The sequence below is a fragment of the Notamacropus eugenii genome, chromosome 4 (assembly GCF_028372415.1).
Source record: "Notamacropus eugenii isolate mMacEug1 chromosome 4, mMacEug1.pri_v2, whole genome shotgun sequence".
Lineage (NCBI taxonomy): Eukaryota > Metazoa > Chordata > Mammalia > Diprotodontia > Macropodidae > Notamacropus > Notamacropus eugenii.
Window position 1 is genome coordinate 426,337,922 of NC_092875.1, and position 11,553 is coordinate 426,349,474.

At 39.3% G+C, this 11,553-nt stretch overlaps 1 protein-coding gene across 5 annotated transcripts in view; it reads left to right on the forward strand.

Moving 5' to 3' along the window:
* PRLR (prolactin receptor) overlaps positions 1 to 9,047 on the forward strand; it is a 221,702-nt gene extending 212,655 nt beyond the window's left edge. For all 5 annotated transcript variants that reach the window (XM_072605870.1, XM_072605874.1, XM_072605873.1 and 2 more), the window contains 5 exons: positions 2,381 to 2,550; positions 3,278 to 3,419; positions 4,668 to 4,767; positions 5,364 to 5,433; positions 7,018 to 9,047. In XM_072605870.1, the coding sequence (XP_072461971.1) occupies positions 2,381 to 2,550; positions 3,278 to 3,419; positions 4,668 to 4,767; positions 5,364 to 5,433; positions 7,018 to 8,040 (1,505 nt within the window). In that variant the 3' untranslated portion in view covers positions 8,041 to 9,047. The remainder of the gene's footprint in view (positions 1 to 2,380; positions 2,551 to 3,277; positions 3,420 to 4,667; positions 4,768 to 5,363; positions 5,434 to 7,017) is intronic.
* The last annotated feature ends 2,506 nt before the right edge of the window (positions 9,048 to 11,553 follow it).

Below are 11,553 nucleotides of genomic sequence, written 5' to 3' on the forward strand. Positions count from 1 at the left end.
ATGTATATATGTATACATATATACTGCTTTTCACAAGGTAATAGTGCTCAGAGTATTGTTACCTAGTGTTCTACAAATGAATTTGCTCTCTAAGTCAGCACTGTCCTTGTCTACCATCTCTCTGACTTCCCCAACAAAATCAAATATTTACTACCCAAGATGGCTTCTGGCCTTGCTTTGCCATCTCTTTGTGCATATTTATTTATGTCCAATTAAACTTTTATAGGACATTGTGCTAATCAAAATCAATATCTCTGTAGGAAGTTTTCTTTTTTGTTTCCAATGTTTTCAGCATCAACAATCCATTCAAATACTTCAGGTTAAAGAAGACACACTGTTCTCAGTATCTTATCTTTATCTTTTCTGCTAATTTCATATGGATTTTGGTTTTAACCAACATTGATCTTGATATAAACACTTTATTAGTAACCAGTCATTTCATGTCTACAAAAATATAACCCATTTACTTTGTTCTAATAGTGACCAGAACCCTCTAAGTCCGATGACTTCCCAGTTCTCTTCTCTAACAAAATATTCATAATAGAAGCATGGGAGTATTCTGTGTAGGCTACACTGAAGTTCCTGAGAGTCAAAGAATATGTGTTATTGGTTTCAAGGATCTTACCAATGTTTTGTGGAAAATTTTTTGCCTCTTCATCTTCTGTAACAGATGTTACAGCATAAGTACAATTTTCTTTATCATCTGTTTTTAGAATAGCTGGGTGACACAGTAGGTAAAGTACTGGACTTAGAGTCTGGAAGACTTGAATGCAAATCCCGTCTCAGACATTTATTAGTTGTATATCTTGAGCAAATTGTTTCACACACTCAACCTCAGTTTCCTCATCTGTAAAATAGGGATAGTAAAAGCTTCTACTTCCCAGGGTCGCTGTGATGACTCATGGAGATAATGCTTGTGCAGTTCTCTACAATCCTTTTAAGGCTATATGAACGTGCTGTTATATAAATGCTGAGAGATACAACGATTCAGCGTCCCATAAAAGGATAGATCTTATTTCCTCAATACACAATTGAACCAACTAACTCTACCGGTATTTTTATTTGCTTCTCTAAAGAGAACTTATGAGCCATATTGGGTTACATAATTTTGTTTATCATAAGAATATCAACATCAATGTGATTTCACTCTTCCAATAATATGTCAATTCTTTGGTCTTTAGGTAGTGAGCTCACATTTACAGAACATACAATTAAGTTAAAGTCTACAAAGAGTTTAAAAACATATAATACTCAGTACCCTCTGCCCCCTTTTCCACCATGGTCACTACTGAGGCAGAGGGGGCTACACATGACTGAATATAATGTACTTTTCTTTGTTTCATGGTTTGCCAAAGGATTCATTGCCTAGCAATCAGCCAGTCACAGGTGATATGCTTCTCTGTATTTAGCTAAATTGGCCCCAGCATAACTAATTCAGTCAGACACTGGGACCTTTCTTGAAGACTTTCCTCCATAAGAGAACCTCCTAGAGCTTATATTCCACTCAGCCTTTGAGAACCCAGGAAGACCCTCCCATGCCACAGTGAGACATATGTTTACTATGCACATGTCAAAAATTCTAGCCAAGTAAATTGGGTATTTTAGCATTTACACTGTTGCATCCCAAGTTAAACACACATATACAAAGGGCATGCAAATTTTATATTAGGAAATGACTTTGAGATGTTCAGCCTTGGGAAATCCCATGATCTTTTACCACATCATGAGAAGGGTCCAAGCAGTGGTAAAGCAGCATTAAGATGACCCAAACAGGTAAGTTAAGTCTGAGCTTCTTTTCATCCACATTTTCTTGTCATTGTCATCATGAGCCAGTCAGTGAATAGATATTTGTTAAACACCTGTGCCAGGGATGGTGCTAACTGCTGTGGATGCAGAGAAAGGCAAAAGACAACCACTGCCTTGAAGGACTTCATAACTAATAACAGAGAAAGACACCACAAAAAAAAAGCTGAAAAGAGTGTGGTGGAGGAGGGAATGAAGTCCTACAGCTGACTGAGTATTGTGAGATAACTGCCCTGGGCTCCTTCCTTGAATGAAGAATCTAGGAGGAGTTCTCCACTATCTACCCTCTACCCTTTCTAAGCAGAGGGACATAGGGCCCCCAGGGGCAGAGGGTACCAATAAGGTAGGAGTTTCAGAGTTAACAGATAAACATTGTATGTTGGTCACTCTGCTAAGGATTAGTAATGGAACTGGGTGTCAAACACAGTCCCTGGCCTCCATGTACAGGAGAGCTTCTGTGCACAATGAAGGTAGCTAACAATGCAAAGAGAAATAAACAAAATATCAAATGTTCTATACCAGCAAATACTAAAGAAGTTCCTTTAATGTCTACTTTAATGTTCCTTCTAATGTCTAGTTGAACCGGACCCTCCTTTGAACCTATCTTTAGAAGTTAAACAACCAGAAGATGGAAAGCCATATCTGTGGCTGAAATGGTCTCCACCTGTCCTGGTTGACGTTAGGTCTGGTTGGCTAACACTTCAGTATGAATTACGACTAAAACCTGAGAAAGCAGCAGAGTGGGAGGTGAGTCATCTTTTCCTAAAGCCTTCCTGTTTTAGCATTTGAGCAGGTGCCCATAACCCACCAACTAGGTTTAACACCTGAGTCTAACATTGAGTTTGAATGACAATATGGATCTTAGAATTTCCATCAGCATGAGCAAATACCACTCAAAATTCTGGGCTTTGCTCCTATGGGCATTTCTTAATCTGCCCAGTCTTCCTCATTAGTTTATAAATGCTACCTCATCATAGGACCCAGGATGACATAGGCTAGTTTCATATTTCTGTCTTCCAATTCCCACTCGTATTTATTCACTATGAATCACTATCAATGCCAATTTAATGATCTAATTTCAAAATGGGGGGAAGGGGAAGGATGGGTACCAAAGACTGGGTGACAGGAAAGGGTAAGTCTAGGACGGGGGGGGGAACCTGCAGCCTTGAGGCCACACATGGCCTTCTAGGTCCTTGGGTGTAGCCTTTTGACCGAATCTAAGTTTACAGGACAAATCCTTTTATTAAGGGGATTTGTTCTGTGAAGTTTGGATTCAGTCAAAGAGCCGCACTTGAGGATCTAGAGGGCCTCATGTGGCCTTGAGGCCACAGATTCCTCACTCTTGGTCTAGGACTTATATCAGGCCTTTCCTAAGACCACTTACTAGGACTGCCTCCTCAGATAGTCAAGAACACCTCAAGACTCTTACTGGCAAAGAGTTGGAGTGACTCCTGTTTACTATCTTCCTCCCTAGACCCATTTTGCTGGTCAGCAGACACAGTTTAAAATCTTCAGCTTGTACATGGGACAGAAATATCTTGTAGAGGTTCGCTGTAAACCAGACCATGGCTCTTGGAGTCAGTGGAGCCCTGAAAGTTCAATTTTGATACCAAATGGTAAGTGACCTTGGAGTTTTTTGTCAGTCTTTCCAATTCAAATAAAGGTAGAAATTTAAAGGAACTAGCACCAAGAAAAATAAGAGTGGAGAAGGGGGACTAAAATTCTCTGGACCCAGTACAGGGACAACCTAAATGGCATCATTGCCACCCATGTAATCAAACCTAAATCCTGGTTTCTCTAACAAAGCTACCTACAAGTACTATGTTTGGGAGATATGGAAGCAGACCTTTGTGTCCCAATTAAGGCCTGCTACTCCATCATCCCTGAAGAACCTGGCCAAGAACATTTCTCAGGTTGTACATCCCTAATAGAAGGTGCCACAAGGCATAAAACAGCTGCCCAATTAACCAGGCTACCCATTTCCAGGCCTAGAATTATGGGCAAAGTGCTAAGCAAGATAGTAGTTTACATTCCTGTGAGTGCTATCTTTGCTGTTGAGTCTGTTGTGTCCCACTCTTCATGACCCTATTTGGGGTTTTCTGGGCAAAGATATTGGAATGTTTTGTCATTTCTTTCTCCAGCTCATTTTACAGATGAGGAAACTGAGGCAACCAAGGTTAAGTGACTTGCCCAGAGTCACACAGCTAGAAAATGTTTAAGGCCAGATTTGAACTGAGGAAAACGAGTTGTCCTGATTCGAAGACTTATTCACTGTATCATCTAGCTGTCATCTTAATGGTCCCCAAAAAGCAGTGTGGAAACTGAAACCAGGATAAGGATGCTATAATCAGCCTTGTGTAATAAAAAGAGCATTGGATCAGAGGCAGGAGAATCTGGGCTCTCACACTATCTCTACCATTAAACTCTGTGTCCTTGGGCAATGTCATTTGATCTCTCTGAGAAGTTCTTCATCTGGAAAATAAGAGGATTTTCACAGGTCCTGTATAATGCTACTATATTATATTGTGTTATATTATGTTCTGTTATATTATGTTATATTACATTATATTAATTACATATACATATGTATGTATTTATATGAAACTATCCAATGATTTTTAAAACCTTATTGGAATCAAAATCTGATGAAAATCAAAAGTTGTGACAATTCACAGCACTGTGATACTTTCCATCCTTGCCTTTAAGGAAAAACAATCAATAGAATTTCTGGACATTGTCTCTTCCGATCTGCCCCATTTCTGTAAGTCTCCCATTCAAAGGAATGGGTCAAAAAGAAGAGGGAGTATCTCATTGATTTGGAAAATGATTTCTTTGGCTTAAGCTTTTCTCCTGTTTGTTTCTAGACATCAAAATGAAAGACACCATGGTGTGGATCTTTGTGGCTGTTCTCTCTTCTGTCGTTTGTTTGATTATAGTCTGGACAATGGCTCTGAAGGGTTACAGGTGTGTCACTATCTCTTAAAGCCCTGCCAGATCTTGATTGCCTAAGATAACAGGAATAGAGAGGGCAGACATCACTCACAGATAATCCGAACGCCTCCTTTTAGACATGAGCTCTACTTCTCTTCCCCATCAAACCTTTTTTTTTTTTTTAATCAAAACTACCAGCAAGAAGCAAAATGGACTTATTTGAATCTAGCCCTTTCTCTCTTTAAGGAGGATACTAAGTGGGCAAACAGGATAAAGCTGGAGAAACAAAGCTCTGAGAAACCATCAGACAACCTTATCAAGCCCCTAAGCAATTCAGAGTCTGCTCATTCTATAATAAGCTGTCCTCAGCCCTCCCTCCCTCAAAACAAAGTCAAGTGCAAGTCATGTCATTAATTCTCTGATGGCACAGTCTTCTTCAGCAGCGAAGGACGAACACACACACAACCTGTCCTACCACTGTCTGCTCTCACACTGTCTCCAGACCCTACATTTTTGTTTATAGGCCTTTGTCTGTATACTAACTAGGTATATTTGAGAATGATTTGAATCCTGTGGGGAGGGAAAGATGATGTTTTTCTAACCTTACAAATTTTCTGCTGTTTTTATAGCATGATCACCTGCCTCCTGCCACCTGTCCCGGGCCCCAAAATAAAAGGATTTGATACCCATCTGCTGGAAGTGAGTGCCCATGAATGAGGACATAAAGTAACTCAGTAACATGTAAAGTATATTCTTGTAGTAGCTTTCCCTCTGCCAAAAAGAAACAAAACAAACTTCCATGAACCTAGACTCTATCTTATAATTGCCCTTCTGGCAATGAAGTCTTTCACAAACCTAAAACCTGAGGTAACATTAATCAATCAATCAAAGAGGATTTATTGAATCCTTAGGAAATGTCAGGCACTGGTTGTATAAATGCAAAGAATGAAGCAATCCCTGCTTACCAAGAGCTAACATCCTAACATGGCTCCTATAGAAATACGTTTTATGTGATGGTGCAAGAACAATCCATATCAAATTTCTTGCTTTCTCAAAAGGGGGTGAGGAGAGGGAGGAAGAGAGAAAATTTGGAACTCAAATTTTTAAAAACTGAATGCTTAAAATTGTTTTTATATGTAATTGGGAAAAATGAAATACTATTTCAATAGAAAGAGCTGATATTCTAATAGAGGGGACAAGAAATACATATGAAAATATGTACAGCATAAATTCTAAAGTGAATAAAGATAAGTATATTGAGAATAGCTCAAGGCAGTACAAGGCAGTTTGGGAGGAAAGACACAGGCAGTTGTGGGGGCGGGGATCAGAAAAATCTTCATAGGAAAATGAAGCCTGAGCTGCATCTTAAAAGAGAGACTAACACATAAAGATTCAATAATCAAATGTCTGTCCTGCCTTAGGAAGCTAAACTGAGCGCTTACAGGTTCCTTAGTGCCCCTGACAGCCCTGCTGCCCTGCAAACATGACCAACCTGGGGGTAAAATCACATCACTTGGGAAGGAAGTATAGTGAATGAAAACTTTGGAGAGCTTTCAACTGTTCTTCAGATAAAAAAAAATAAACTTTTAGTTTATCCTTCAATAGAATAATTATTAAAAATCTTCCATTCATATAATGCTTTTGATAAACTTTTATAGATCTTCCTTCACAAAGCATTTTCAGGTACATTACTTTCTCACCAAAATTCTAGGAGGGGAGCAGAGCAGATTTGAGGGTTTGGGGGGTTTTGTGTGTGTGTATGTGCTCTGGCTCTGTGACTTCACTGATGTGGAATTCTGGGTGTGGAAACTCGCTCCACCAATGCAGAAATTCAAGTGTAATTCATAATATTAGAGAATGTTCCTATGACGCTGCAAGGCTTAGTCCCTGTCCCAAGATGACACAGCTAGTACATATCAGAGACAGGACTCAAACCCACATCTTCATGACTTCAAGGCTCCCTATTAAACCACACTGCTTTTCACTGGAGACATTATTAGAACCATTTTGTAGCTGAGGAAGGTTGTCCACGGTCACTTTGTGACCACCATAGTACCTCTCTTATGCCCCTTTAAATGGACTTGGAATAATTAGACAACAGTGCTACTTACCCTGCCCACCAATCCTGCCTATTGAAAAAGAACAAGTAAATTACCCTGTATCACTGAACTTCCAGCCCAGTGACTCCCAGACCATGTAAGAAAGGAAAAACAAAACATGTCATTAAGATCAATACAAAAAGAACAATTCTAATTACTATTGTTACTGTTGTTATTTTAATAGAAAGGGAAGTCTGAAGAACTCTTGAGTGCATTGGGGTGCCAGGGCTTCCCTCCCACTTCAGATTGTGAGGATCTTCTGGTAGAGTTTCTGGAGGTAGATGACAGTGAGGACCAACAGCTGATGCCCACCCATGAAAAAGATCATCCTACCCAAAGCATGAAGCCCACACACCTTGACCCAGACAGTGACTCCGGCAGGGGGAGCTGTGACAGTCCTTCTCTCTTATCTGAGAAGTGTGAAGAGCCTCGGGTCCCTCCACCAACCTTCACCATTCCAGAGGTCAATGAGAAGCCAGATGATCCTGGAACAAAAATAACCTACAACTGGGACCCCCAGACCATAAACTTGGAAAGCAAAATCCCCTATTTCAATGCCATTGGGTCCAAATCTTCAACATGGCCCATACCACAGCAATCCAGTAACCACAGCCTAAGATCCTCTTACCACAATATTGCCGACGTTTGTAAGGTGGCCCTGGGCACCGTGAATATTCCAGCTGTTTCACTGAAGAAAGAGGAGAATCATGCTTTAAATTACTCAACAACCACTGAGGCTGTTGGGGAAGAAACAACAGAGAAGCAGAATGAGTTGGAACACTTCCATTCCAAGGCTGACCGAGATAAAACATTGCTGCTACCCAATGAGAAAATGCCTTTTATGTCTCCCAGGCCCATGGATTATGTGGAGATTCACAAAGTTAACAAAGATGGCGCATTATCATTGCTACCAAAACAGAAAGAAAGCAATGCCAATACAGAACAGACCAGCACTCCTGACACCAGTAAGGAGTATGCCAAGGTATCGAGGGTTATGGATAATAACATCCTGGTGCTGATGCAAGACCCAAGAGCTCAGGCCACAGTGACATTTGAAGAATCTGCTAAGGAAACTCCTCAGCCCCTACAACACAACCAAGCTGAGAAAAACCTACCCTATTGCACCTCTCCACCAGGTGACTGCAGACTCCAGATGAGTGGGTTGGATTACCTGGATCCGACTTGTTTTATGCACTCCTTTAATTAATTGATTTATTCATTAAAATGTGATTTTTCTTCAGGTAACACTACAGAATAAGTTAAATGCAATCAAACATAGAATGTCTAAGAATGCGGTTTAGAAATGGCACTAACTAAAACTCATCTGCAGTTCCCATCTTCTTATGCTTCACTTTCAGCCAGTCATCTACTTTCAAACAATTGATGCCAGAACAAATTATTTTGTTTTCTAATTGTAATTTGTAGTTTTAATTTCTGCTAATAGGTATACAATACCTTGTACAATAAATAAAAGCACATCACTTAGTTTTCTTGGTGGGGGGAATGCCAAGAGATGTATTATTTTAATAGGAGATTCATGGCTCCATACACAACCAAAGTAAACTAAATAGACAAAATTGTTTAATGCCATAAGAAAGGAGCATAGGTAGACGCAGATCGGGGGCCATGGGTTCCCAGGTGTACTGGCACACCTAGTCCATAATCCCTGTACTCCTAGGGAAGAGAGGAAGGAGAAAGGAGATTATGTGCCATGAAGACCCAAACTGAAAACCAATTCCTTAAGCTTTGCGTTCCTCGCTCATTTTGTTAGGATTGCCTAAACTGAATGTACTAAAAGAAAAAAAATCCCAGAAAACAGGATCCATTTGTTGATTTGCTATGGTACAGCCTTCTCCTTACACATGGATTGCTGATGAACTAGGAAAAAAACAATACCTTGACTTGTTGCTTTTGTTTAAGATAGTTTGAACACTATCTTAAAGATCTTTCTAAATTTCATAGCATCCTAGAGCCTGTAAAAATATTTAATTGGGAAATTTAAAGCTTCTTTTATGGGAGCTATTCCTCTTAATGGGGTAAATCCCTCTCAGTGTTTTCCTAATACATTTCACTACAATGAACATATCATGTGCACCCAAGATAATTGTTAGGAAGGAGGGAAGAAAGGAAGGAAGGAAGGAAGGAAGGAAGGAAGGAAGGAAGGGAAGGAAGAAGGAAGAAAAGGAGAGAGAAAAGGAAGGAGGGAAGGAAAGAGAAAGAAAGAAAGAAAGAAAGAAAGAAAGAAAGAAAGAAAGAAAGAAAGAAAGAAAGAAAGAAAGAAAGAAAGGAAGGAAGGAAGGAAGGAAGGAAGAAAGAAAGAAAGAAAGAAAGATTTGGCAATGTTCACTTTAATTTAAAAGATAACCACAGAAGGATGCTATTGGATATGTTGCCTTACTGTATATAATACAAATTCTACTTTATTATACCCACAAGCTTAACGTATTTTTGAAGACTATTTTTCTATCACTACATGAAATAAAAGAAAATATTTTCTGTCCTCCCAGTACAGCTGTTTACATATTCAATAAGTACAGTATTTTCCACTCCAAAGTTATCATAAGAATTTAAAGTAGGTAGTAGTACATGCAGACACCATTTTGAGAATAAAACACTGTACCCAAGCAAGAGCAGAATTTAATGAAGAACAGGAAGCGATATAATAGTATAAGAACAGAGGGTCATGAGTTGTTCTCAGTTCTTTTTGTGACCATGATACGTCTAAAGTAAAGTGAAACATATTTTAAGAACTCTCCCCAGACCAAAAATCAGAAATTTCAGGTTAGATAGAGGATGTCCTGGACAAGATGCCCTCCAATAGATGAGGTTACCATAATAAATAAGGAGAAAAATCTAGAGAGTCAATTGTTTCCTGGGTACACAATAAAATAGCAAGTTCATTTTTAATGCTTCAAGCTAAGGATCTCAAAGTCAGGTCAAGGTGAAGGCTTTCTCAGACTTAATCAAAAGTCTTATTATCCTATATTCCTCCCCTGCTCATTCTGGCACCTCCTATCCACCTCTTCACATGATGGTGGCACTTCTGTGCATGTAAAAGCTGAATTTAGTTCAACAAGCCTTCTCTTAGCTGCTCAAGGATAATCTGCTTTAGGATAATCAAGGATACTCTGGTCACAATGATGAACAGCCCTCTCCAACATGGCACTTAAAATGGAAGATAGAGTTCAGAGACCTGCTCCATTATTCTCTACAGAAGATGATATATTAATGGTACTCAAATACTAAATAATCGTTGATATGAGGTTGTATTCTCCCTCTAAATTAACTTCCTGAGAGTGAGGTAAACACTTTGGAAAGTTTCATGAACTTACCCAGTTTCCTTCATTTACTACATTTGGGTGGAGGTGGTAAAGACCCATGATTTCGTCATGTCTAGAAATTACCTCCACCGATAGAGATCAGCCACTCATCTGCTACTATCATCTGGGTGAGACACTGGGAGAGAAAGTCACATCACCATAATGGGTCAGATGAAGGACTTAAAGCATGTCTTTCTGACTCCAAGGCCACCCCTTTATCTATTACAACATATTCCCTCTTGCCTGAAAACAATAATCTGCCTCAAATTCTAAACTCCAGAGTGGCAAGAGTTAAGTTCCTTTTTCCTCATTTACTTCAAGTGCGCAAGTAGAAAATTGATCAGTATTTGTCAATGGCATGAATTTCCAGAATGGTACCCAAATGACTTGAAAGAGAGTCCATGACTTTGGAAAGTACCATGGAGCTTGTTTCCCCCTGGAAGATGTTGCCTCAAAAGAAAGGTGACCTTCAGAACTAATCTGGATTAAATTTGTCCCATCTAACTTCATATCCTCCAAGTGAAGACACATTCTGCTATCAGCTTTTTCAATGACAATTTACATTATGTCATGGGTATACCAAGGGTGGTTAAATTGTGACCTTCCAGGTCTCTGGGTGTGGCTTTTTGACTGAGTGCAAGTTTTACAGAACAAATCCTATTATTAAGGGAAATTGTTCTATGAAATTTGGATTCAGTCAAAGGGCCGCCCTTGAGGACCTAGAGGGTCACATGGGTCTTGAGGCTGCAGGTTCTTCATCCCTGGATAACATATATCAGGGCTAAAGTCTCAACTTGGGCTAATGCCACTAAAAAGAATCATTAGATAAGGTAGCAATTAGGGTCCTCAATACCACGTTTTATCAACTACAATCATATGTCTAAAAAGTTTTTCCTCATACTTTAGCAGAGACCAGACTCCCTGTATACAGTCCAGTGATGATCATTAAAATCATGGCACAGCATTATACTTGAATTAACTAATTATTATTCTTCATTAAGCAACTATAAACAGGACCCAAATGAATGTTAACTAATTGTTATTTCCACTTTACGTCATTAGCTCCCGATGGTCTTCAGGTACGACAGATATGCATACTGTGTTATAGATAGGTGAACATCCACACATTTACAGTCTAAGTGCCATGAACATGTGTATTTGTAGGGAGAAATATAAAAGAGATATTGAGAAGGAAAGAAGTGATCTTCCCCTAGATTAAACAATGAACATTCTCCACCAAAGTCATCAGCCCCAAATTTCTTATTTTAGTCAGCCAACAAATATTTACTAAAAACCTACTACGTGCCAGGTACTGTGCTAAGCACCAGAAATACAAAAAAAAGGCAAAATATAGTCTCTGCTCTCAAGAAGCTCACAGTCTAATACAGGAGACAATACGC